Source organism: Aspergillus ibericus (genome assembly GCF_003184845.1).
Source record: "Aspergillus ibericus CBS 121593 unplaced genomic scaffold BO80scaffold_8, whole genome shotgun sequence".
NCBI lineage: Eukaryota > Fungi > Ascomycota > Eurotiomycetes > Eurotiales > Aspergillaceae > Aspergillus > Aspergillus ibericus.
In genome coordinates, this window is record NW_020292106.1 from 643658 (window position 1) to 668345 (window position 24688).

Genomic DNA, 24688 nt, shown 5'->3' on the forward strand with positions numbered 1-24688 from the left:
GTATAGCTAGTTACAGTGCAGCTACTATTTCTTGACAAATGCTTACCATGCATGATCATGCATGATTAATGCAATCTAGCCCTGACGAATAACTTTGTTCTTTAATCTTTTACTCCGTAGATTCACCGCACTCGGCGCCACTAGATAGACATCCTAGCAACAATTTTCCCATTTGATTCAGCACGGCATCGCCACCGCGTTGATCTCATCATTCCGCCCAGGAACTTCCAACTCCGGCCATCTCGCCCCATCAAGACTCAGCTCCCAAGTCTTCCTCTTTCAGTTTCCCCGCTCCCACACCAACCAACGATTCTCCTTCCTCAAACCCTCAATCGTCTTCTTCGCCTTTCCCAGCTCCTCTTCCAACCTCTTCACCTCCCCTTCCACCTCCACCTCCCCCTCCATCTTCATCTTCATCTTCATCTTCACCTCCCGCTCCCTCACCTCCAACCCCCGTTCCCACTCCCCCAACCCCAACCTCAACGCCAACACCCGCACCACCACCATCACTTTCTCCCCCGCCGTGACATCCCCGAAATCAAGTTCCCCAGCTTCCGTCCGCTTCGAGATCAGAGACAATGCCGTGACGAGTTCTCGGACGATGAGGGTTCTTCGTTCGAGCGGCTCTTCGGGGAAGATGGTGAAGTAGTGCGCTAACTTGGTGAATGTTTCGTTGAGGGTTTCGGTGGGATTGAGGGATTTGAGGAGGGGTTCGTTTCCTTGGAATGGGTCTGGGGTTGGGTTTGTGCTGTTCGCCTTTGAGGGGGAATTGACAGAAGGAAATTCGTCCGCAGCCTCAAATGTCATGCCATGATGATTTCCCCCCCGAAACCGAAACGGACGGTCCGGTCGAGGAGGAAGGCCGGGTCCTGCCCCGGGCCAGTTTCCGCCTTGGTTAGGAATGGAGCTGGCTATGTTAGGCGGAGTCCCGAAGAAGGGATGGTAAGTGAAGTTCGTGCTGGCCGTTCGGGGATGAGGACTCGGACTGAAGATTTGTGTTGGGTCGGGGGTGGTGTGGGTGCCGAATTCGAAGTCGTATTCTGGTTTAGGTTCGTTGGTTTCGGTGGTGGTGGTGGGTGTAGTTTGGGTTTTGGTATCTGCTTTGAGGGATCGTAATCTCTCGAGGTAGGATTCCTCGAGGAGTGGGATTTGGGGGTCGTTGTTGGTTTCGTTGTGGGGGTTGGGAATGGGAATGGGAATGGTGTAGTCGATCACGGGGAAGGTGTTTTCGTGGATGATTTCACTGGAGGGAGAGGGTCTGGGGGTGGGTTCGTAATAGTTGAGGTTAGGTAGGTGAGTTCTGGATTTGGATTTGGTGTTGGTGTCGGTCATGGGGGTGTTGTTGTTCTTAATCTCCATCTTGGTTTCGATTCTGGTCTTGGTCTCAGGTTCATTTGAGGCATCAGACCCAGTCACAGTCCCTCTGCCAATAGACTTAGACTTACTAGTCTTAGGATTGGGATCATGCTTAGTCTCCGACACATCCAGCAACTCAAACTCCTCATCGATATCGGATAACTGGGGGTGAGGGAGGGAGGGGTCGGGTGTGTAGGACATGTTGAGTCTTCGTGTTTATCTTCGTTTTGGTATTGATGGTGGTATTGGTAATGGTTGATTAACCAGTCGATTGGTTTTGAAACAGCCTGACTTGGAGCATAGGAATAGGGACATGGGATCTACCATGGGTACAGTATTTATATTCATTGAGGGATAGTATACGGGCTGGATGGAGGGATGTTCCTGGATATTATGGATTTAGGGAATGAGATGTCGGGGGTTCGCGATGTGAGATTAGCTGTACGGTGGGATTGGTGTTATTTGATGGTTGATGGAGGTATTATGCTGTGAAGAAGGGGAAGGGGCCGAGGAATATGGTCTAGATTGGTTGGACTGGGGTTGGAGTCGATATGCTGGATGGGGTGTTTTCGGGGTGTTTTATAGTTGTTTAGGAGCCTGCCTGTGCCATTCGTAAGCTGATGGGACACTACCTATAATTTCCATCATTGTCTTGAACTTGCGAGAGTCCACGGAATATCATAGTTCAACCTTACTACGGAGTGCCACCATACATAGTCGTACACCTATTATGCAGCGATCGATAAGATAAGGGCTAGCCCTCCCCTCATGTTTGCACCCTTTGCAACCGCGATAACACCCCATCGCGACAAATTCTCAGCTCATCATCACCCCTCACCCCACATCCACCTCTTGATCCAAAATGGGCCAAATCGAAGAACTCCCCGACGACTACGACGAGTCGCTCAACCTACCTCAACCCGCACCATCCCCCGTCGAAGAGAACAATGTCCCCACGCCGCCCACCCCCGAGGAACTTCCCATCCCGATCAAAGAAGACCGGTTAAAGGATCTGAACGAGAATGCGGACCCCTTGGCCCCGAAGATGCCTCCTGCGATGGAGGCCGTGAGCACGCATACGACGGATGAGTTGGCGGAGATTCTCAACCGCACGCCGCTGTTCATGACGGATATTAATAAGGCGTATGATGAGAGTACGTCACTTCCACTGTATTGTTTGGTGTCAAGGGTATGTGGTTGGACTGATGTTGTGTAGAGGGTGAGAACGTCATGCTGGATGCTATCCGCGCTCTCCAGAACGAAGGTACCCGCGGCGAAGTCGCCCAGAATTTCCGGGAACAGGGGAATGAGGCGGCGCGGGAGAAGCGCTGGATTGATGCGAAGGAGCACTACTCGAAGGGTATTGCGGTGTTGGTGGCTAAGGAGGATAAGTGGGATAAGCCGGAGGATGAGAAGGAGGAGGCCAAGTTGCGGAGGGAGGCGGAGGAGGCGTGCTATATTAATCGCGCGCTGTGCAATTTGGAGCTGAGTATGTATGCCCCAGGGCGGAATGACTGGTTTGTGGTATGGGTGGGATGCTAACGATGATAGAGAATTTCCGGTCTACGACGCTCGATTGTGCCGCGGTTTTGAAGCTGAACCCGAAGAATGTCAAGGCGTTTTATCGGTCCGCCATGGCGCTGTATGCGCTGGATAAGATTGTCGAGGCGGAGGATGTGGCGACCCGGGGACTGCAGTTGGAGCCCGCGAACAAGGCGCTTCAGACGGTGGCAGGCAAAATCGCGGAACGGAAGGCCGTGATTGAGCGGATTGCGGCGAAGAAAAAGGCCGAGGATGAGCGCACGCGCAAGGAGAAGAATATGCTCAGTGTGGCTCTCCGCGCGAGACAAATCCGGACTCGCAAGACGGAGCAGCCGCCGGAGATGGAAGATGCGGGCATCAAACTCACGCCGGATCCGTTGTCTCCCGAGAGTACGCTCGAGTTCCCGACCGTGCTGCTGTATCATATGGATGCGCAGACGGACTTCATCAAGGGATTCTCGGAGATGCATTCCATTTCCGATCACCTGGACTATATCTTCCCTTTGCCGTGGGATGAGAAGAAGGAGTATTCGATCAACACGGTGGAGTGTTTCATGGAGACCGTGACCGGGGGGTTGATCCGGGCTGGAAAGAAGGTGGCATTGTTGCAGATCCTCAGTGGTGGCAAGGTCGAGGTCGTGGATGAGTTGGTGAAGATCTATGTCGTGCCCACGAGCAAGACGGCTGCATTTATTGCGGAGATGAAGGCCAGGAAGGATAGCTGAGCGAGCAGCAGTCTTAGTTTCCTACAAGGTTCTGCCTGTCACAGGTACCCTGCTCGGCTTCGCTCTGCTGGGCAAGACATTCATGTCGCCCGAGTTGCACCAGCGAAACGAAGAGCATCCGTGTCGATCCAGATTAAGCACACACGCTGCATGCCTGGATGGTATTTATACCCGACTTGCGGCGAGAATAGCCATGTACATAGCATTATGATGTTTGTCTAGATTACAGACTCATTCTCTCCAACAAAATGTAGAAATAGGATTCTTCTGAGCTCCACAATAGATTCATTCATATCAAGGAATGTAAGAAGAATCGGTTCTATCGATAGATTCAGGCAAATCTAACCAAGTCACATCGTACGGCAAAAGCCTGACCATCTACAGTGTAGCCTTCTCCCAAGCTCAGCAACCACACACAACCCAACATCTCTCTAACCGGAAAGACTATTAACAATATCCAAAAACTGCCAATCCTCAATCCGCACATCCTTCTCCCCCACCGCATTAATCCCCGCCGGTCGATCATACAGCGCATCAAACGGCAGCACCATCGGAGCCCCCACGACCCCCGATTTACCAACCTGAACTTCCTGCGCACAGTACGCAATCTCCTTCCTCACACCCTTCTCCCCATCCAGCTTCTCCCCAACCTGCCCAACCACCCACTTCTCAAACCTCACATCCTCCCTCCCCATCAGCACCAACAACACAATCCTCACCAACCCCCCCGACCTCCCAACCCACCACTTCGCACTCTCCACCAACTTCCCCCTCGACTCCCCCTTTTGCCGATAACTTGAAGGGTTGTCTGATTTACCTCGATGAGGCTCACACTAGAGGCACTGATCTGAAGCTTCCTGCCGACGCCAAGGGGGCTTTGACATTGGGGTTGAACCAAACCAAGGATCATACCGTGCAGGGTAAGAAGCAACCCCTCTTGACTTCCGTTCTGATCTAATTGGATTAGCGGCAATGAGACTTCGCCAGCTCGGTACCACTCAGTCCGTCGTTTTCATCGCGCCGCCCGAGGTCCATCAGAGCATTTTGGACGTCTGCCAGAAACATCCCACAAACCCAGTAGATTCGGCGGATGTGGTTCAGTGGCTTCTCCATCAAACGTGTGCCAGCAATAGAGAGTTGGAACCGCTCTTCTACGCCCAAGGTGTTGACTTTTGTCGTCGCATTCAAGCCGTTACGGACCATCCTGATTTTCTCCACAATCGGGCCGACCAGGATGACTATATGGAGACCCTGCAGCAGCCAGAGCAACAAACCTTGGAGGATCTGTACAAGCCTCGGATTGACACCGTGGATGAGTCCGTGACGGGGATCGATTCCGACCTGCTCCAAGGAAGGGTTTCTCAGTTCATGCAGGAACTGCAGAATCGGCGCGGGCGGTCGGATCTGGTCCAGAATTCGATTACCGGTTCAGCCTTGGAAGAGGTGGAGCAGGAGCGAGAGGTTGCCTACGAGGTGGAAGAGGAGAGGGAGGTACAGCGTCCGGAGCGACTGCAAGCCTATCGGTTTCCTGGATTGCATCCGACCTTGTCCGAATTCGCACAGACGGGCGTTTTGGAGGGCTCGGGGACCTTGCCTGCCGCCGAGGTGCTTGATGCCACCAAGATGGCGCGTGAACACGAGATGGACTCGGCGGGTCTGCTGTCTCATCTGCATGTGTCGATTGAGTTTACCCGGACGGTCAAGCTCAAGCGTGGGAAAGAACGGGATGAATTCATGGTAAGATCTGATGATACATGTTGGACACCGCTGACGATGGATAGCGCCCGGTAAACTGGATCCTTTGTAACAACCAATTTGCGATCGTTGTGATACCCGAAGAGGCGGAAGCATTGATTCCCATTCTTCGCGCCACTGCCGCCCAGGCCACATACCTCATCACGTATGCCGCGCCGGTGACGAAGGCCATGCTGCATTTTGATAATCTCGACTATTATACCATTCCTGCCTTGCCGTCACGGTCCCTACTACCGGTCTGGCTATCGTTCGAGCTTGGCATCTTTGCGGGACGACTGTATTTTGAATATTCCGAATACGTTCGTATCCGGGAGCGAGTGCTGCCGGAGTCGATGAGCTTCTTGCAGGAATGGCTGGCATTGCGTCGCCAGGGACAAGATATTTCGCATACCCCAATGGGTTATGTGTGTCAGAGAAGGACGCTGCGGAAGGACCATCCATTCTTTTCGGAGAGTAAGACCCAGAAGCATATGCTGCGGCCGTTGGGACAGACTTCCACTAGTGCGGAGGAAGAAGAATATTATGACAGTGAGGAAGAGTGGTATGAAGCGGAGGAGCATATTTCTCGGCAGGAGTGGGAGAAACAGCATGGTCAGGTGGACTATAATAGTGCTGAGAGTGACAGCGACAGCGATGCCAGTGAAGATCGTGAAGAGAGCGATGAAGAGACCCGTGACGAAGAGAGTCAAGAGAGTGGTGGCAATGATGAATACTATGTCAGCGACGAGGAACAATAATCGGTGAGGTTCAGATGTTGGTAAGGTGGTTGGATTGCATGTTGGGAACTAATTTGGCACGGCTTTGGATATGTATTGGAAGAAATTGCACCTCGTTCCCCAAGGCCCGTTCCTGCTATGATTTCATCCTCGCAGTCAGAGACAGTCTCCTAACATAATCACGGGTAACCCATCCAAAGCTGCGCAGTCCATCCTCAGGACCCACCGAACTCTATATCTCGAATGTCTATCTCTAGTCTCGTCTTGCATCAGCAAGAAAAAGAAAACCCAAATGAAGAAGGAAATCAAGATTGATAAACCCAATCCCTCCCACCCCCCCAATACATGGACCTCCACAAATGGAACGAACTCCATGGATACACAAACCAATTCTTCCCGGTATCTCGATCGACGAAGTACTACTGCTGAATCAACCTAGGCCCGTAGAGCAGATCCTCAAAGGTACCGAAAGGAAAAGAAAAAGAAGAAGGAGAACGTACACTCGAACACCCCCCCTCTCCCACCCCATGCACCGTCCCCTCCATCGCCCGATGTAACTCCTCATCCCAGATCCGTTCACTGTCCTCTCTCACCTCCACGGACGCTACCTTGCCTTGGAGAATAGGTGTAATGGTCTTGATGATGAGATCCACCGCCCTGTTCCATATATATCAATACCAACCAACCACATCGCTACCTCCCCTCCCTCAAACCCCCCAGTCATAAAATATAGGAAGGGGATACTCACGATTCAATCACCCCCACCGTCGACGTAAACAACCGTCCGGAATTCGGTCCCATGACGTAGAAGAAATTGGGGAATCCGTGCATGGCCACTGTTTTGTAGGTGGCTTTATGCCCGTACCCGTGGGTAGACCAGTGTTGGGACCGGGTGAGGTTGTTGCGGCCGGTTAATGGAGTGGTGTATTGGGTTAGAGTGAAGCCTGTTGCTAATATCTATCCTATCCTTAGTAGGGTGGAGGGGATGGGGGATGGGGGACGTACGATGATATCCACGGGGACGGAAGATCCAGAGACAGTGTTGATAGCGTTCGCTGTGAGCGAAGCGATGGGATCATTCGTGAGGCTGATTTTATGGGTTTGGTGCAGGGTGGTGAGGTAGGTGTGGTCGAAGAGGCGGCGCTATATTAATTCATCAGTTTATGTTGAATGGGTGGGATCGGGGGAGGGGAGGGGAGGGGATACCTTGCACCCGAATTGATATTTCGGGATGAGAAGGTCCCAGTATTGTTCTATTTATATCAGTATCCGAACATAACTATGAGAAGGGAGAGACAAAAGGGGAAGGGGATGGGATACCTGGGGCTGTCTGTTGAACATATTCCTGACTCGCTTGTTGGGAAGCCTGACGACGAGATTTCCCCGTGGGAGTGTTTTGGAATTGGAAAAAGGCGGTTTCCATGTAGAGCAGCATGAAGAGACGGAGGAGATACAATAGGATAGGGAGATGGTGGAAGAGGGCGCGCCAGGTGGGTGAGATATCGTAGTTGGTGGCGGGGACGATGTGATGGGGGGTCTGCCATTGGAGTTAGGGTTAGCGGGTGGTGAAAGTGGTAGTGGTGGTGGTGGTGGTGGGGTGGGGGGATACCCTCATGAACTGGGTGATGGATTTGGCTTTGTCGGCGATGGCGGGGATGAGTTGGATGGAGGATGCTGATCTGTTAGTATTTGAATGTTATGGTTGGAGCAGCAAGCATACCTCCATTCCCAATAACAGCGACATGTTTGTTGGTGAGATCTACGTCGTGTCGCCATCGTGCCGTGTGGATTATCTCCCCTTGGAAATCCTGCATCCCGGGGATGTTTAATTCATGTGGATTCACCAATCCTCCTACGGCAGAGATCAAGATCTGACATTCCTGCGTAAAGGATTGGCCGGTGTGGATATCCTGCAGGGTCACCAGCCAGGTTCGTGTCTTTTCTTGCCAGGATGCGCCGGTCCACTCCGTATGGCCGGTAAAATGCCGATCGACGCCGTATTGGATTGCGACCGTGGATAGGTAGCTCAGAATCTCCTTTTGCGATGGAAATAATCGTGTAAAATCAGGGTTTGGGGCAAAAGAAAAGGTGTAGGTAAAGCCGGGGACATCGACGGCGCATCCGGGATCTGGCCGGTTAGGGTTGAGACTCGCACGAGGGAGGGATCTTACAGGTATTGGCCCACCACGTTCCCCCTAAGCTACTCTGACGGTCATAAATGCAGTAGTCATGGAGATTAAAGGTGCGTTTGAGCTGGCATGCCATGGCGAGGCCGGAGATGCCACCGCCGATGATGATGACCCGACATGGGGGACGGGAAACAAGACCCATGTTGATGAATGGGTAGAATAAACTTGAGTGAATAATGACCCAAACACACAAAATAAATACATGTCGAGGCAATCCAGCTCAATGTTTATATTTGTATGGTTTGTCAGGGTGAGGGTATGCATCCGACCAATCCGCGGCCTCGCTTGGAATTGCTTCATTTCCATCGGCTCCTCGCTTGTGTCACATTGCCCGTGATTGACATCTGTGCCGACCTGCTGCCCAACGTGCATTCCGTCGAATTGTGATCTAGGAGTATCCCGTCAGGCCGTTTGTCTCAGCCAGCCATCTTATGATGTGGATCATCGTTCTGACGTTGCACGCCACGCTCAAGCCACCGTGACATGTTCGCTACCGAACGGTTCGCGATGAGGCTGAGTGCTGGGCTGGCTGAGCAACAGCTGGAACAGGCGAGCTGAAGAGTGGAGTGCCGTCGGGCACCTCGGCTGCTTCGATGCAGCCGAGACCTTACTTAGGGATGCCCTCGCCATGCCAGATTGTTGCGTGAGGACTTTCCAATCCACTCGATACAGTGGGATTCTGCATGCAAAATGGTTGTCCAAGATCTTGCCCTTTTGCTGGTCTATCTCGGCCACAAGTCTCACATCCCATCGTTATGGATCACGGCGCTGGGAGCTACGGTGGGAGTTGCTATCATCACCTCAACCATTATTCTATCGTTCTTTTTGATACGAGTCCTCCTTCGCACCCGCCAACTGGTCTCCCTTTCCGATGAGCCCCAGACCGTCCTGGGAAAACCCTTATTGTTTCCCATGATCTTCAACCACACGCGCTTTGTGCCAGTCAAAGACCAATTCAGCAACCGCTTTCTTGCGGTGGGAGTCCCCGTTGGACTACGATGTCGCATTGGCAATCTCTTAGCCGTGGACGACCCGACATTGGATCTCCACGGTCCTCCTGGACAGGGCTGGTCGTGGACACGGACATTGTCCCATCTGAGCTGTTGGTTCAGCTTCGATTCCGAGCGGTACCTGCACCGGGGCGACCATCAACTCGATCTCCGGGAAAAGCTGGATGGTTTTCTACGAGATCAGGTATGAACGCTCTCTCATCCACCGGATTTTTCTAACGTGGTATAGAATCAAGACCCCGCCCAATGGCCCTACGCCTATCTGCTCGGCATCCCACAGTTCCTCGGCTGGTCCCGCAGCGTCGTCTCCTGGTGGTACCTCTACACCGCAGACCGCGAGCTCGACGCGATGATCCTCGAGATCAACAACTCGTACGACGAGAAACGGAACATCTTCATGAAAGTCTCCCGAGTCTCCGACCCACCGCTGCATCCCCCGGAATCCACCCAGAAAGAGTTCCTGGACCACTCCTACCAAGTCCGATCTCTCCCCTCGCGGCCCCAGTCGACCTTCTACAAAGGCGTCTGGACCAAACACATCTTCGCCTCGGTCTTCGAAAAGGTCGACGGCCTCGTCACCAACCGATTCATGGACCCGTTACAGCCCGCGTCCTGGAAACCCAACGCGTCCTTTTCCAATATGACGACCATCGCGGAGTCCGGGGAAGTCAAAATGGTGACCCGGATGACTTGCCGTGAACCGGCGATCGATCCGACGCAAATGACATCCCTCCAATTGTTGAAGTTTCTCCTCCACTGGACGGTCCCCGGCTTGCTCACCACCGCACATATCGTCTTCCAGGCCCTCCTGATCCACTATACCGGATTGATGAAGATGTATGTCAAGACGCCGGTCCGGACGGGGAGTGTGGGGCGTCATGCTACTCAGACGGAAATCGACCTCGAGGGCTTCTTCCGCGCATACCTCGCCAGCCGTGTCGAGAAATATCCTCATCCGGTCGAACTCACCTACCTCCCCTGTCGATCTTTCAGCACCGAGACCATCACCCTGCGATCTGCGGCCTGCCAGGGGGATGGCTCCAGCATTCGTCGGGTTTCCATCGAGCCCACGGATCCCGGGTTCTATACCCGGATCGTCAACTACCCGGATATCGAAACGGCCCTGAATACGGAACTCCACCCCACCGGGCTCCACGCTGATCCTTCTTCCCAACGACTGCTGGTGTCGGATCAGGCGCTTCTGGCCTCCATTCTCACTCGTTCTCTTCAGACGAAGCCGTTTATTCTGGATTCTAAGAAAGAGACCTCTCACATCTGGGGGAGGTACAGAGCAAACACCCCATCCTTCATGGATGACTTTGTGTCCTCTAGGTCCTCGGATCCCTCGCGGGTGGCATACTTCTCCATCGTGAGCAAACGGCGTCAGATTGACCGATTTGCCTTCGGGTCTGAGACTCTCCTGGGGATATATACCTTCCTCGGAGCGTGTTTGGTTAGATGGGTGGTTTTGGAATTCATTACTCGTGGCGGGGATGTATTGGAGGGAGGTATCGAGATGGCTGCGGTCGGGTTGGTGGGGTATTTTCTGTCCATGAGGGGGGTGGGTGTAGTGGGGGGTTGGTTTTTTCGGGGTTGAGGTGGATAAGATTGGAGTTTAGGAAGGGTAGATGGGTATGATAGATGATCGTACTCTATACGGTAGAGAAAAGGAAATGTCGATGATTGAATTCCTACACGTTCTCAAAGATAGATCTAGCCCCTTACGCAGCAAGATTCCATACCTCCACACAACACAGTCATTCTACCCGACCATCGGATGAGACATAGAACTTTCTTGACGTTATTTTCTTTTCCTGCACGCAATCCTAAAGTAATAAGCATGATAATATGCAGGATAATACGATTCATATCGGCATATTGGATAACAGGACCGTTTATACGTAGATGAGGAAGCAGTAGAATCAAGGTGAGGATGATGTATTTGCCAGTTGAGGTTGCGGTTTAGATCTGAGGTAGAGAGGGCCCTCTGTGGGGGTTTTCTGACGAGGCAGTTGAGTAGACTGCTTGGCATGGGGCAGAGGGTTTGGGGGTGGGATGGATTATAAAGTTCATTGTAACTCAGATGGAGGGCTTTTTGGTTTGTTATAATTGGGAGGTCTTGTCTAGCTAGAGATCGAGTAAAGTGTCGAGGCGTGGGTGCTGTCCCCTCACAACAGCCCGTAGTAATCATCCCACGAAAACCAATCAAACATACTGTCAAACGTCCGTCTGCCCCCACCTTCCCTCTCATTTTCACCCACAGGCCAGACAGCATCCAGTTCCATGTCGGCTGGAAGCCAGTCCAAATAACTAGCGACGTTCACGTCCCCTATGTGGATGCTGGAGAGGGATTCGTGAGGTTGTTGCTCTTCGGGTCTAGCCCCCGGAAATTGTACTTTATGGCCAGCTTTGCTAAGAAGAACCAGGAGGATTAACAAATTAGGCGCCGTATTGGGTGAAATTGAGATTATTAGTGATTAGCGGCACCGCATATAATCATCTCCGTTTCCGGGCAAAAAGCCTGCCTTGCAATTAATAAACCCTGGCTAAGCTGATACTCATAGCGTAGCCTTCAGCGTAGCTAGCCTGGCCTGGCTACTTTCTATTGACCGTTCATAATCCTCCATCTTTCTGTTGACCTTGTCCCTCGCATTGGGGGCATCGACTGGGATTTGAGTTGCCCATTCCCGTAATGCAGCGAGCTCAGGTTGCAGAGACGTGATAAAGTTTTCGATCCTCTGTACCTCTGCCATGGATTGCTGCCGCTCTGAGCGCCCCATCTCGGTCACAGAGTCCAACGTCCTTCCAGGGCACAGACGTTCTGCATCGGCTCTGGCAGCTTCCCATGCCTTTCGGTAGATTGCCTCCTCCTTCTCTACATGGTATAGGGAGATGCGAAATTCCTCGGTGCGCTCAGGATCAGATTCGGTCGCTTCTTCCATCCAATTTCGCTCAGCCTCCACTTGCCTTTGCTTGCTCTCGTATTCCTGTCGTATCACATCCGCTTCCAGCAAGGGCATCTCCTCTGACTTCAAGCATACTCCACCCGGGCAAAGTGTGTTGGCGTTCTCCTCGGCCTTCTCGAGTTCTTTGGTGTTCCTGCGATAAGACTGCTCCGCATCCCACAGGTCCAGCCGCATCATCCACTCTTCATCTGGGTTCTTAGCCGTGGAAAGAGACTTTTGCCGATCCTGGATTGTGCGACTATTCCATTCCTTCCAATCTCGGTACTTCTCCATCTCTCGCAAGGGTTCTTCCGCTCTGTATTTGACCGTGTCCGCGCAGTAGGCTCTCGCTTTGTCCACCTGGAAGGCGTCGCCATCAAAATTGTCCGGCCATCCATGCTTCCGATACAACTCCTTCAGGCCCAAGTCCGGACTCCACTCCAGCCCGCTGTACTCTCCACCTCCTGGCAACTCCTCTAGCTCGCGGTACCACCTGACGATGTCCCGCAGCACATCGCCTGCCGGCCGACTAGGGATATGGTCGAAACTATTCCGATTCTTGCTCTTCGGTGTCTCTTCTTCCACATCCTCCAATGCAGGATCCGTGGTGGACCAGCCCTCTTGGTCGATAATCCAGATCTGGTGTTTCCGTGCATCATATACAATCACACTGTTGTGATTTCCCAGCCTTGAGAGCGGCGTGACCCAAGGACGCATGTAAGGACCATCTTCATCCTCAAAGTCCTCGTCCGAAGGACTGCCGTAGAACGGATCACGACCTTGTTCCACATCATCCTCGATCCGAAAGTCGGTAAACGTGCCGCCATGGAAGAAATCCTCATTTCCTGCTGCAGCAGTATCTACATACGGCAGTATGCTGTATAGGTAGATGATGGAGGGGTCTAGTCCATGTTCTTCGTACAGGGGACGTAGTTTGGAGATGTCGTGCGGTCCAGTTTGGATTCCCCGGGCGTCAATATAACGCATCTGTGCGAGAGTCTGATAAATATCCAACATCAAGTCGGCAACTTCCTGTAGGTGAGCTTTTTGGGCCACGGAAATGCCAGCCATTGTGGGCTTCGAGGTGAATGATTTCAAGAGATTAAGGAAAGGCAAGATACTGGTCGGCCAGAGGGGAATGAGCAGGGCCAGAGCTAACACTAGAACGATCTGCAACGTTACAGGAAAATACATGTGGAACTGCGCGCGGCGGACAAGTCAATCCCTCGTGTTCGGGCGACCATTATATATGTGGTGAGAAACTCGACAATGGGTGGATGCCGCTTCTAGACCCGGTGGGCCATGGCCCATGGTCCGTGCCCTCGTTGCTGCCTGGACCCTGCCGTGGGTGCCTGGGGACCCTGATAAAACTATCTGCTCAATGCCTGGCCATACTCGATATCCACCTTGTGCACAACACTAATAGCATTAGGTGACCCGTGGCTGGTTAGTTCGTGCTGCTCCTCGTCAATCGTGTTTGTAATCGAAATTGGCACGTCCGGCTTTTTCAACGCCATTCGGGAGGATCCCGCGCTAATCTTCGTCCTGACGGGTTGATGATCGAATCGATTCATCGGATATACTGCTTCCTGCTCTTGTAGTTGTTCAAAGGCCTGCGCGCTCGACACACTGTACTTCTTCCCTGCAGTAGAGAAGACTTTGTGGAACATGCGCGAAAGTAGCACCTTGAGCAATGGCATGTTGGCACAGATGATCGCTAGCTCGGGTTCTAGCACGGTCCACATAACCCCCATCTGAACAGAATGAGTGATATCGGTGAAGCTAATTGCCATCAAGGAGAAGAGCCGTATGATGCTGATCACGGACACGCTAAATCACCAGATTCATTAGACAGAGCAACAGGCATCTTTTGAGGACACTAACAGTAAACCCAGGCAAAAGACAAAACTTAGAGCCAGTTTCTTCGGTATGCTCAGTTGTAGCTTCCATATATGAGGTAGTGGAAGTGCCATCACCATGAGGTCGGTGATGAGACTGAGCGTCCCGGCGACAACGTACGTTGCGTTGCGATTTCCACAGATCCCATTGGGGGTGGTGATGTCCCAGTTATAAGCGAGTGGGCGGCATAGCAGGAAGGTCTCGAGAATGACGCTGATAGCCCAGAGCCAAACGATGACCATGACCACACAAACGCACATCCTGAATGGCCGTTTGCTACCGAAGATGCGCGTAAAGAAGAGCATCACAGAACATTTAATCAGACCCATGACAATCCCGTACAATGCCTCAAGGGGTAAAATGGTCTATCCAGAGTCATGCTCCGTCTTCTCGATTTCTTCGGACGGTATGCTGCTCACCTTGAGGGTCACCACTACCGATGCCGGGTCGATATCACTCGCATGACGACCTGCGCCGCCCAGAATGGACACTGCGCGCTTAGCTTCTCTCAAAACTTGAATTGGGATACGCACGGATGTATTGAATTACTATGTCAATATAAACGATTGACTGAGCAGTTAGCTTTGAAGCTCGATAGAGAGTCCAACCTACCAAGGCCGCCAGGATGAGATACTCCGGAGCCCCTGGCTTTACCCGGCGAAGCCTTAGGGCGTAGAACCGCAAACCTGTAGTTATAGTTGCGAGTGCGCCAAAAACCGTCCCGACAATCACCGGGTCCCGCGACAACGGTGTATCCAACCCATAGGTCACCGCCATCTAATGTCTTGTCGTGAAGGGTATGGATAGAATCAAGATGCTGATCTGTGAAAATCTGCTGGGTGACATCTAAATATTAACATGTTGCGAACTAGGTCGTAAAGGAGTCGAAATCATGTGCGGATTAGCCCTTGTCCTATTGGTCTGCCCAACCATAACAAGGAAAAGGATATCAGCATGCATCTTTAGTCGAGACCAAGGTCAGTCTTAGCTTAGGGCTCATTGGGAAAGTGGAACACATGGGCCGCGCTTGACCATTTGACGTGACCCAACAGCAACGACGCCCCGCGCCATAGGTGTACGAGCAGGAATTTCCCCTTAGCTGCTGCACAAGTGCGCCCGCTAAGTCCAACTAAAAAGGTCCGTCGGTCACCGGTCGGACTGGCACTAGTGGTAGGCTTCTTTGTCAATTCCCGCTGTGACCCACCGACAGTCGCTTCCCCTCAAACGGTCTCCAGTCGGTTTGAGGCAGCCCGGCTATAATAAAGGCTGATGACGCCCATTCCCGCGAATCATGTTCGACCCCTGTCCTTTCCGCCACATTGACTGAACTATTGACCGCAATGACAGTAGATACTTCCGCCCTATCAGGTCTTCGTCCAGAGTATGACTATGTCGTCGTTGGCGGAGGGACTGCCGGGTTGGTCGTCGCTAGCCGATTAACCGAAGATCCATCAGTTAGTGTCCTAGTCTTGGAAGCAGGAGGCTATCACATCGACGATCCTCGAATTGCCATTCCTGGTCTGGCAGCTAGTACCTATTTCGACCCTGAGTTCGACTGGTGTCTGACTAGTCAACCTCAGGTATGCATCCAGGTATCCAATCTTGGTTCGTGGCTAATGTTGGTTGGATTAGGAAGCACTTAATGGTCGATGCATCGCCGAACCCCGCGGTCGTACACTGGGAGGCTCCTCCGCCATTAACCTGGGTATGGTCATCTACCCTACCCGCAGCGATATCGATTCGTGGGAGCGGCTAGGAAACCCTGGGTGGAACTGGGAGTCTCTGTCCACCTACCTGAGGAAATCACAAACATTCACTCCACCGTCCGATGAGGTGCGTGACCAGTTGTCGTTAGGCTATATTGACCCGGCTGTGCAAGGCACCAGTGGGCCTGTACATGTCTCATTCGGTGATGGTCCGTTTCCTGCCTTCAATGCCGCCTGGCCCCGGACCTTTGAGACGCTAAACCACCGGCTAAGCGGTGACCCAATGTCAGGTCGGGCCAACGGTGCCTTTTGCAGCCCAGGCACCATCCACGCGACCTCGCGAGCGCGCAGTCATGCGGGTGTCGCCTACTATACTCGGGATATCGCTCAACGTCCCAATCTTCGAGTCATCACTGAAGCCTTCGTGGAAAGGGTACTTCTGAAAAAGGCGGACGATGGCGAAGTTGTTGCGACAGGGATTCAATTCGTTGGAAAAGACCGCAGCCAACAGACAGTAGCCGCTGGAGCAGAGGTTATCCTGTCCGCTGGCGCTATTAAAACGCCACATCTTTTGGAGCTATCAGGAATCGGGGATGCCAAGCGCCTGCAGGTGCACGGAATTGAGACCTTTGTTCTTAACCCCAACGTCGGGGAGAACCTCCAGGAGCACGGCTTCGTCCCTTTCAGCTGGGAGGTTGCCGATGGCCAGGTGACAGGAGAAGCGCTGCGCAACCCAGAGATCGCGAAAGCTGCCATGGAAGCTTGGCAGTCTTCCGGAGCCGGTCCATTAGGCCTATGTCCGATTTCGTCGGCTTTCATGACTCTTCCGGAACTGCAAGATGGTGAGCTACAGGATCTCCTAGGGAAATACCTGGATAAGGAAGTTCCATCCAGCCAGGCCGCACAGTATCGCATCCTGCGTCAACTACTGGAAGACGTCGATGAACCAACAGGACAGTACACGTTGGCTCCGTTCCAGATCACTCCTGAGAAGGGCCCTAGCCCGAAGGGAATTTTCGCCATGGCTGAGCCAGAATGCTTTGTTAGTATTGTCGCCGTGCTGAACCGCCCGTTCTCCCGTGGCTCTGTACATCTGACCTCGTCCGACCCGACGACTCTGCCGACCTTTGATCCTCGTATGCTGTCACATCCACTTGACCTGGAGCTACAGGCCCGCCATGTAAAGTGGCTAGAGACATTGGCAGCCACGGAGCCCATGGCTTCGCTGATCAAACCAAACGGACGTCGACTGCATCACTCGAAACCTGTAACGTCTTTAGACACGGCGCGGGAGCTTACGCGAGACCGTATCGTGGCTCACTATCATGTCACCGGAACCGCGGCTATGATGCCACGGGACATTGGGGGTGTGGTAGATGAACGGTTGAGGGTGTATGGATGTCGGAATATGCGGGTGGTGGATGCCAGCGTGATTCCGTTGATTCCTCGAGGTAATATCCAGACGACGGTGTATGCTGTAGCAGAGAAGGCAGCCGATATCATCAAGGAGGATAGATTGGCTCAGTGATGGGCCACTTGCCAATAAATGGAGTACGTTCGAGAAGTGAAACATCAGCCTGGTGGATGTGAGTTACTAGAAACATTCTGATGCCGTCTTCGCTTGCCTGCCTCTTGCAAGATTATCATGGAAGGGGGTAAAGCTGACACTCGGGGTGACTGTGGAATCCCCTTACCTTTACCAAGAGGAATATTTGATGAATGATAACGTATCATAGCAAGGAGACATGATGAAATGATAAAATGGTAGCTTGCTTCTGATGACTTCGCCCGGGGGAAGAAGAGGGGTAAATCCCTCAACGAAGAGGAAACATACCCTGCGCCTATCACCTGACCGGTGTAATTATGTTTGTCCAATGTAGTATTGAGGTCCTGTGTACGCCGTAGCACCGTAACATCACTCTGTGCTGACAGGACGTCGTATCGACAGGATGGTTACATTCATAGGTGATCTAATTTCCCATATGCGATGCCAGTACTACGAGACATGGATGGGAAATCCAGGTTGGCGTGTCAAAATGCAAAATAGTCGATTGTGAATTCGGCTTATATTGTACAGACATATCCAGGTAGCGTCATAACTCATAAATCGTGTCGAAAAGTTACCATATCCAACGATAATCCAAACGGATGTAATCAGCAAAGTGAAGTAATGTACAGGTCAGGAGAATGATAGCCATTGAAAGCCCAAAATCCAATGCCAAAGAGGTAGCCAGGGCAATAGGACTTCACGCGTGTCCTACAACAGCTGTCAGCAGTAACCCACGATACAAAGGAAGCAATCACATACGGCCCAGTGGCTTCGCCCTCTTCGTAATCGACTTCACCTGATCCTGCTTCATCTTTGCGGCGCGTGCCCTGTCATAGATTATTAGCTCATTTGACCCTAGCTGACAAGGTAAGCGACTAGATATAACGAAGACGTACTCAATCTTTGCCTCCTCATCCAACCGCTTCACGTGTTCTCTAGCCTCACGCACTGCCCGCTTAGAGGCCATTAGTGCCCGATCGGCTTCGCGTTCTGCGGCCTCTGCGCGCGAGACCTGTTCTTTTGCAGCGAGGACAGAACGATCTTCGTTTTTCCTACTGCTTCCGAAGAAGGAGTGGCTGTGATGGCGGGACGAGGGGGAAGAGGAGGAGGAATGGTGTGACTGCGAACCAGAGGAGCCGCGGGAGCGGCGGCGCGAGGACGTGGTATTTGGATCGTCGATGCTGCTGCGGTCGGAGGAGCTTGAGTGATGGAAGAGAGGCATTTTGCTAGATATGAATAATAACGGATTGATTGATGGGGCGGGTGATGGCTGTGTGATGTGCAGATGTGTGATAGCGAAGAATATGGTTATGAGTATTAGGGGGTTGGATGGTGAGTTGTGGCGTATATATCCCCATCCTTGACTAAAATCGAGTAATACGTCAGTGGCATCCTCGTGGGATGGTTCAGAGGCTTACCCAATTAACATCCGGATTATAAGGCACGTCTCGGTGTTGATAAGGCGTGTCACATAATGCGCAGATGCGATTCTGTGTTTACCCCAGAAAGATAGCTAGTTATCGGAGGTATGACGATATGCCGAGGGATCAACAATATGAGTGGATGGTCGCTCCCGCGATGATGTCAAATGGATCGTTGTGCCGTTAGGTGGCCGATCTGCGGTGACATCAAGTCAGACGTGGCACCGCCAATATGGGTGGTGTTGTCGATTTTCATGAGATCATTTCGAGCTATAACTGGCTGAGCTGTTTCGCTTCGGAGGTTTTCCCTTTTTCATACTATTAAAAACGTTAGTAGCTGCATGCTGGGATTAGGATGCCGCTGTGGCTTATTGCTTCTTAGCCAAGGCTTGTATCTGACCTCTATTCAAAGATACAGTCCAATAATCTCCGATGGATGATGGCCCTGTGAAGTGTTCTCTGAGCTGTCTATTCTCCATTGTCCGCGATAACCTCCTGAAGTATCTCAAACTTCGTGTGTTGTGTCTTGCTGCACGCCGTCCTGCTCCTTCAAGTCACCAGAGTGTCGCAGAATCTGCGCTTGAACTTCGTAGCTCTTGAGCTGACACATGATAAAACTATACCCGGTGCTATATGGTAGGCTCTATTATCCGCTGACGACAATGTCATAGAGCGTCATTGCCACACGATTAGTCGCCAGGCAGCTTTTACAAGGTATAGCCGGCTCAAGTGCGCACGGAAAATCACAACAGATGCTCGCTATTTGGTGCATGGCACCTAAGAAAGCATCTTTTCTTTGCCTTGATCAGGCCGGGATAATTAAGCGAAGAAACAAAGGAATGAAACCATCACGAAGAGCAGGTATTTTCACCAAATCATCAGTCAAGACTTTCGACCCTATCATGAGAGGCGGGAATCATGAGTACTCACATTATTGATGAGACCTACTGAGCGCTGTGTGGGCTCAGGTTAAGCTAGTCTGACAGGATGCAGAAACATTGCGCCGACAAGCGGCGACCCCGTGGGGATCCATCTGTGGAGCCTAGAATTTCAGGCAGCACATATGCCCTACCAGGTACCGGCAGGAAGAATAGTAGGCGATCTCAATGAAATGATGGAATGCACCTGCAAATTTTGCTCGACTGACCGTATATTCAAATCCGTGAAACCAACTTCTGGTCGATCTGTCCTCAACCAGTCAAACAGTCAATTCTAGTCCTAATCATAAGACAAGATCATGATCGCAGATGTCAAAAAGTGCAGGATGCCATCGGCTCCACTTGCCGGACGGATGCGGAACAAACAAACCAGCCACATCCTCAATCTTCCTCTTCACGTGCGGTCGACATCACCAGACAAGATTTGGAATCAAGAACTTGAGCCATTAAATTCCTAATGAGGGAAATGGGTACCAACTGGATAGATACTGCATCGCACGGCAATCCAGGCAACTTTAACCGAGATATACGGCCCCAGAATGTCTCTAAGCCTAAAAAGGCTTAGCAATACGAGCAACTATTCTTCAGGCTGATGAGTTCTGCAGGACTGAGGGTCTTGTCGTGAGCCTTTATCTCACTTGGCCAAAGACTTGAATCCAACCAGATTCTTCTTCACGGTACTGTTCTTGCAAAGAGAAGTGCAAGCTGCTATAATCTGTGGAACACATTAACTTCTACAAAGAAACACATCTAAGCTGGTTCCCTGACGGTCCAGCCCACCTCGGCACGGCCCATGACCACGCCAAGAATGTCCGCTCTTCTTGGCGTCGGTGCCCGTGGACAGGGCGTCTCATCTAAGCATTATCTAACGATTATGGATGCTGAGCAGCTGAAGACTTCAAGGTGATATTTTCAACGTGGGGACCTGCATGCTTGCTGGTTTTGTGTACCAATGCTATAGAAAATGACCATGGCCAAGGAGGCAAACAATGATCAGGATCAAATGCTTCAGTCTGATATACAGGCTTGACAGGGACTGCAGTCCAATCTAACGAGTGCAATTTCATTCATATCACATCCGGTGTCTAAATTGACCTCAGGCTTATCTCGGTTACCCAGACACTAACAGATCCAGGCACTTAACTGTCATATCGATGGATCCTCCTCATACTACGGAGTATACTACACCATTAACCTACATCAGATACGAGATCACCATCCCAAGACAGGCTTAGCCCTATAAACCATCATCAACTCAACCTATCTAACACTTCAATCCAGCAGAAAGCATACGTAACGCAGCATCCACCCATTCCGCGCTGTAAGCCGCCACAGAGATATCCCTCATCGCCTGACTGATACCACTGCAGCAAACCCTCACCAGACTGAATATATAAACCCCATACACAGGAACCTACTGAACACCATCAACTACACAACCAAACCGTCACCTCAATCCTCAATCCCCGAAGCACAACCACAACCACAACCACCAAAATGAAGTCCTTCCTCACCAAGGTCCAGCCTTCCCCTCCCCCATCCCCCAACAAACCAACCAATCTAATCATCTAACAAAAAACCAAACAGACCACCCTCCTAACCCTCCCGACCCTCGCCCTCTCCAACCCCTTGATCTCCTACGCCGGCTACTACTACACCAACTGCACGTCTCCCAGCGTAACGGCCGCCAACGTCGCCGCCTCCTACTGCGTGAACGTCGAAGACATCCCCATCAAATCCTTCACCGCGTACGTGTTCTCCGGCGCATGCGCGGATGCGTCCACCACTCCTGTGCTGCACACATACACGGAGTCCGGATGCGCCGCGGACTCCTTGTTTGAGACTGTCGACGTGGATGAGGAGAAACAGTGCTTTGAGGCCGACGTTACGTTGGTTAGTTTGGGGGTGGAGTGTGTTTGAATCAACTTGTTGGTAACTTATTGAGATTGGATGCGAGGTGGAAACATAGAGGTATCGAGATAAACTCAAATATCGATATCGCTCATCTATCTATACTATACTCCGCACCGCACATAGTACTATGACAGTACTAGTAGGATGGAAAGTTAACTAGTACTCTAGGGTATCATCCTACTTTACTTTATACTGCTGCGTAGTACTCTACAACCCCCAACCTTAATTGATACATCGGACAGTTCAACTTTATCCAAATATAGAACCCGGAGAACAGCCAAACCCCTTCAAGAAAACGATAGTATATATTTCCCCGAACCCCCTCCGAAGTCCCAGCGACCCGAAGATTCAACCTTCAAGACAGCTGAGGACCTGCAGATCACACCACACCACACCGCACTGACAACCCAACCCAACCCCACTACAACAAAATCACAGTATCCGATCTACATAATACCATCGGACTCGCCACTTGATTAGGAAGATCCCGGAAATCTAATATTTGACTTTAATATGTAAACAACTAGTGCCAACTAGCAAATGCCGATCGTGTCCGTGATCCCGTGATCCCGTGATTCCGATCGGTTTGTGGCCTCGGAAGAACACCGTCAAGTGGAGCCGGACCGCAAGATGGGAGAAAAAAAAATTACTCATGAATATCCCACGATGGATGGGATCAAAAAATTGACCGACGCAGGACTCGAACCTGCAATCTCTTGATCCGTAGTCAAGCGCCTTACCATTGGGCCAGCCGGCCTTATTGAGGTAAAGGAGTAGTAAAGTGGTTTATAGTCGGGACTTGGATCATTCCATTCGTGTGACGGTCACGGGTATGCTATGCTACATGGGATATCATAAATACAAAGTAAGGAAAGGTGATCACGTTGAGTGCGTGAGAAGGAAGGAATAAATCATTGGAAAGAGTGGGGAGCGTCAGGTTCCTGATCGCTGTAATGTTCCAGAAGGGCGGCCTTTTCGGAAATGGGCTCGCCGTCTTCGATTTGAATGATGGGAATTTCCCGCTCATAGCGGCGCACCGTGCAGAGGTAGATGGAAATGACGAGACGTCCCAGCAGGAATCCAAGGACGCAGGCAATTCCACCCGCCAGGATGCCCATGAGGGCGGGAAGGATGACCGGACGGGCAATCTTCATGATGCTCTGCTCGCGTCCAGCCCAGAAGAACCCAGTCTGGCCGGTCTTGGAGACGGGGGGGTATTTGGTGGAAGGATGACGGTGGTCGTGGGAGTCTGCGTGGGGTTGCTTGTGTTCGTGTTCGTGCTCGTGCTGGTGCTGTTCAGTCTTCGAATGTCCCGGCTTGATGCAGTTCTTGACGGCTTCCTTCGCGGTGTCATAGTAGGATTCGAGCTGTTGTTTCCAAGCCTTCATCTGCCAAATGCGGTTTCCGTGTCCATACTCGCGGCTACCATTGGGGTCGATCATGGCCAACTGCAGGTTACCGTGGGCATCGCTCAGCAGGCTGATGGCAACTGTGTTCTGCGTGGCAGGGCGACCGTGCTGGTCAAAGAGACGGAGTTTCATGTAGTAGATCTCGCCCAGATCGGCACCTGGACGAATGGGGAGAGGTCGGACGTCTAACGAGTAGGCCACCTCGACGGGCTGAATGAACGATTCCCACTTGCGGTTTGCGGTGAATTGCATCGGGACGGAAGCCGGAAAGATGGATTGTCTGTTGGCCAGGAGGGTGCCATTTTGGGTGGAAAAGTCGATGGTCTGTTGACATTAGTATAGATTGGCCAACTGCATCACTCATACATACCAGATGGGAGATGGGATCGAGAGTCTCGGAGCAGCTGGAGTCGGAGAAAGCGCAAGGGACGGCGGGGAGGTTGATCTGATGCGAGTCGGCGGTGACGTGCAGCTGACCAGCTGGCAGAGCTGCAGCGGCCGCCGTGCTGATGCACAGAGCAAGGCGAAACAACATGGTGGTGGTGGATGGATGAGCGAATGTACGTGTAGTAGTAGCAAGTAAAGAATGTCTGAGGGCAGAAAAGAGCGTCGCGTGGAAACTTTATAACAAACAAGGCAACGAGAGAAAGCCACGCCGAGGAACTAAGGCAGCAGAAGGCGACCGGGCGAAGCATATAAAAGCGAGCAAATCACGGCCGATGACAACATGCAGCACTAACGGAGGGGCCGAAAGTGATTGGGCCAGTGCTACTGACTTTTACTTCAAGTTAGCACTAAACACGACTAGCAACCTCAATTGGATCTAAGCAGTACCTAAGAGTAACTAAGGCTGACCCTGATTCACCGGACGGCAGCTGCTGGGCGCTCCGCCCCTTCTCATGGATCGATCGGCACCAACAACACAGCCTCTTCGCTTCTGCTGTTGGTTTCCCGGGGCCAGGAACCTTTCATTATACTCTTCTTGGCCTTCTTTGCCAAATCGCCCCCATGACATCTCCTGTCAGCATCCCAGTTCCTGCAATGATCCGTCTACTTGAAACGTCCAGAAAGCGACCGACTTGACTGCCCGACAGTCCAAGTCTACCAATGCAACCGCCCCTGTCCCAAGTCAACTCGCCGTCTATTCCTGGGCAGCTGTCTTGGATTTAGCGCGAGACATGCGCTCCACTTTGCACGCGATGAACCCTTGAGCGCCAACCAAAGCCTCTCCGTCGCTCCGACACGAACCTGCCAATTGCAAAGCCTCGCTGGCCCCCACGGGCCATTGCGGCATTACCGATAAACCGATGCAATCATGGCCGTGGGAAGCTTAGCAATGAGGTTATTGTGAGTGGGCTCGGGGCCTTGTCGGCCACCGGTGCCCCTGGCCAAATTTTCGCGTCTCATTCTGCGACCGGCCCCTGACACCTTGCCAATGGCCTTGCCCGCCACTGCGGCTGACTCCGACCATGGAATCCTCAGCTTTCACAGCTCATATGAGGTGGAAATTTCCTCATTGCCGATCACTTGGCTAATTTACAATTTCACGCAGTTCTAGTATTCCCATGCCTCTCCACCCCTTTATCTTGCCGAGTGCCCCCCGAAAATCTCCCG

General features: G+C 52.0%; 12 protein-coding genes and 1 non-coding gene across 13 annotated transcripts; 5 read left to right on the forward strand and 8 right to left on the reverse strand.

Moving 5' to 3' along the window:
• Window positions 1-139: 139 nt before the first annotated feature.
• Window positions 140-1557, reverse strand: BO80DRAFT_487692 (uncharacterized protein; the record flags this gene model as incomplete). Its single annotated transcript, XM_025723557.1, has 1 exon — window positions 140-1557. The coding sequence occupies one exon, from the start codon at window positions 1555-1557 to the stop codon at window positions 280-282; it is 1278 nt and encodes a 425-aa protein (XP_025578220.1). The 3' UTR covers window positions 140-279.
• Window positions 1558-2130: 573 nt separating this feature from the next.
• On the forward strand, window positions 2131-3045 carry BO80DRAFT_273801 (HSP70/90 family co-chaperone CNS1). Its single transcript, XM_025714856.1, has 3 exons — window positions 2131-2510; window positions 2573-2845; window positions 2910-3045. The coding sequence occupies exons 1-3, from the start codon at window positions 2219-2221 to the stop codon at window positions 3011-3013; spliced, it is 669 nt and encodes a 222-aa protein (XP_025578221.1). The 5' UTR covers window positions 2131-2218; the 3' UTR covers window positions 3014-3045.
• A 956-nt stretch (window positions 3046-4001) lies between these two features.
• BO80DRAFT_442467 (uncharacterized protein) lies at window positions 4002-4318 on the reverse strand (the record flags this gene model as incomplete). The annotated part of the gene is made up of 2 exons (XM_025721266.1): window positions 4002-4013; window positions 4076-4318. 2 exons carry the CDS (start codon window positions 4316-4318, stop codon window positions 4002-4004), a joined length of 255 nt encoding a protein of 84 aa, XP_025578222.1.
• A 75-nt stretch (window positions 4319-4393) lies between these two features.
• Window positions 4394-6115, forward strand: BO80DRAFT_487696 (uncharacterized protein; the record flags this gene model as incomplete). Its single annotated transcript, XM_025723558.1, has 2 exons — window positions 4394-5360; window positions 5405-6115. The coding sequence occupies exons 1-2, from the start codon at window positions 4596-4598 to the stop codon at window positions 6113-6115; spliced, it is 1476 nt and encodes a 491-aa protein (XP_025578223.1). The 5' UTR covers window positions 4394-4595.
• A 723-nt stretch (window positions 6116-6838) lies between these two features.
• On the reverse strand, window positions 6839-8425 carry BO80DRAFT_442469 (flavin-containing monooxygenase; the record flags this gene model as incomplete). Its single annotated transcript, XM_025721267.1, has 7 exons — window positions 6839-7051; window positions 7100-7237; window positions 7301-7347; window positions 7415-7631; window positions 7704-7768; window positions 7815-8222; window positions 8266-8425. 7 exons carry the CDS (start codon window positions 8423-8425, stop codon window positions 6839-6841), a joined length of 1248 nt encoding a protein of 415 aa, XP_025578224.1.
• Window positions 8426-8685: 260 nt separating this feature from the next.
• BO80DRAFT_422808 (uncharacterized protein) lies at window positions 8686-11056 on the forward strand. Its single transcript, XM_025718903.1, has 3 exons — window positions 8686-9477; window positions 9523-10874; window positions 10913-11056. The coding sequence occupies exons 1-3, from the start codon at window positions 8974-8976 to the stop codon at window positions 10929-10931; spliced, it is 1875 nt and encodes a 624-aa protein (XP_025578225.1). The 5' UTR covers window positions 8686-8973; the 3' UTR covers window positions 10932-11056.
• A 716-nt stretch (window positions 11057-11772) lies between these two features.
• On the reverse strand, window positions 11773-13466 carry BO80DRAFT_422809 (uncharacterized protein). The gene has a single exon (XM_025718904.1). It carries the CDS (start codon window positions 13307-13309, stop codon window positions 11852-11854), a length of 1458 nt encoding a protein of 485 aa, XP_025578226.1. The 5' UTR covers window positions 13310-13466; the 3' UTR covers window positions 11773-11851.
• A 142-nt stretch (window positions 13467-13608) lies between these two features.
• BO80DRAFT_453034 (uncharacterized protein) lies at window positions 13609-14914 on the reverse strand (the record flags this gene model as incomplete). Its single annotated transcript, XM_025721978.1, has 4 exons — window positions 13609-14068; window positions 14123-14502; window positions 14557-14651; window positions 14746-14914. 4 exons carry the CDS (start codon window positions 14912-14914, stop codon window positions 13609-13611), a joined length of 1104 nt encoding a protein of 367 aa, XP_025578227.1.
• A 442-nt stretch (window positions 14915-15356) lies between these two features.
• BO80DRAFT_487709 (GMC family oxidoreductase) lies at window positions 15357-17371 on the forward strand (the record flags this gene model as incomplete). The annotated part of the gene is made up of 2 exons (XM_025723559.1): window positions 15357-15717; window positions 15770-17371. Exons 1-2 carry the CDS (start codon window positions 15478-15480, stop codon window positions 17369-17371), a joined length of 1842 nt encoding a protein of 613 aa, XP_025578228.1. The 5' UTR covers window positions 15357-15477.
• A 718-nt stretch (window positions 17372-18089) lies between these two features.
• Window positions 18090-18614, reverse strand: BO80DRAFT_442474 (uncharacterized protein; the record flags this gene model as incomplete). The annotated part of the gene is made up of 3 exons (XM_025721268.1): window positions 18090-18100; window positions 18152-18219; window positions 18289-18614. The coding sequence occupies 3 exons, from the start codon at window positions 18612-18614 to the stop codon at window positions 18090-18092; spliced, it is 405 nt and encodes a 134-aa protein (XP_025578229.1).
• A 2322-nt stretch (window positions 18615-20936) lies between these two features.
• Window positions 20937-21813, forward strand: BO80DRAFT_462571 (uncharacterized protein). The gene is made up of 2 exons (XM_025722523.1): window positions 20937-21269; window positions 21339-21813. The coding sequence occupies exons 1-2, from the start codon at window positions 21249-21251 to the stop codon at window positions 21669-21671; spliced, it is 354 nt and encodes a 117-aa protein (XP_025578230.1). The 5' UTR covers window positions 20937-21248; the 3' UTR covers window positions 21672-21813.
• Window positions 21814-22151: 338 nt separating this feature from the next.
• Window positions 22152-23842, reverse strand: BO80DRAFT_462572 (uncharacterized protein). Its single transcript, XM_025722524.1, has 2 exons — window positions 23445-23842; window positions 22152-23398 (listed from the first exon to the last, which is right to left on the reverse strand). The coding sequence occupies exons 1-2, from the start codon at window positions 23607-23609 to the stop codon at window positions 22577-22579; spliced, it is 987 nt and encodes a 328-aa protein (XP_025578231.1). The 5' UTR covers window positions 23610-23842; the 3' UTR covers window positions 22152-22576.
• BO80DRAFT_t80 lies at window positions 22351-22422 on the reverse strand. The gene has a single exon. It is a non-coding gene; the product is annotated as a tRNA-Arg (tRNA).
• Window positions 23843-24688: the final 846 nt, after the last annotated feature.

Coding starts and splice junctions, on each gene's coding strand:
- BO80DRAFT_273801 (XM_025714856.1), top strand. CDS start 2,219: ATGGGCCAAATCGAAGAACTCCCCGACGACTACGACGAGTCGCTCAAC. Junction 2,511..2,572: donor TAATAAGGCGTATGATGAGA/GTACGTCACTTC, acceptor GATGTTGTGTAG/AGGGTGAGAACGTCATGCTG. Junction 2,846..2,909: donor GCTGTGCAATTTGGAGCTGA/GTATGTATGCCC, acceptor ACGATGATAGAG/AATTTCCGGTCTACGACGCT.
- BO80DRAFT_422808 (XM_025718903.1), top strand. CDS start 8,974: ATGGTTGTCCAAGATCTTGCCCTTTTGCTGGTCTATCTCGGCCACAAG. Junction 9,478..9,522: donor ATGGTTTTCTACGAGATCAG/GTATGAACGCTC, acceptor AACGTGGTATAG/AATCAAGACCCCGCCCAATG.
- BO80DRAFT_422809 (XM_025718904.1), bottom strand. CDS start 13,309: ATGGCTGGCATTTCCGTGGCCCAAAAAGCTCACCTACAGGAAGTTGCC.
- BO80DRAFT_462571 (XM_025722523.1), top strand. CDS start 21,249: ATGAAGTCCTTCCTCACCAAG. Junction 21,270..21,338: donor TGAAGTCCTTCCTCACCAAG/GTCCAGCCTTCC, acceptor AAAACCAAACAG/ACCACCCTCCTAACCCTCCC.
- BO80DRAFT_462572 (XM_025722524.1), bottom strand. CDS start 23,609: ATGTTGTTTCGCCTTGCTCTGTGCATCAGCACGGCGGCCGCTGCAGCT. Junction 23,399..23,444: donor TCGATCCCATCTCCCATCTG/GTATGTATGAGT, acceptor TAATGTCAACAG/ACCATCGACTTTTCCACCCA.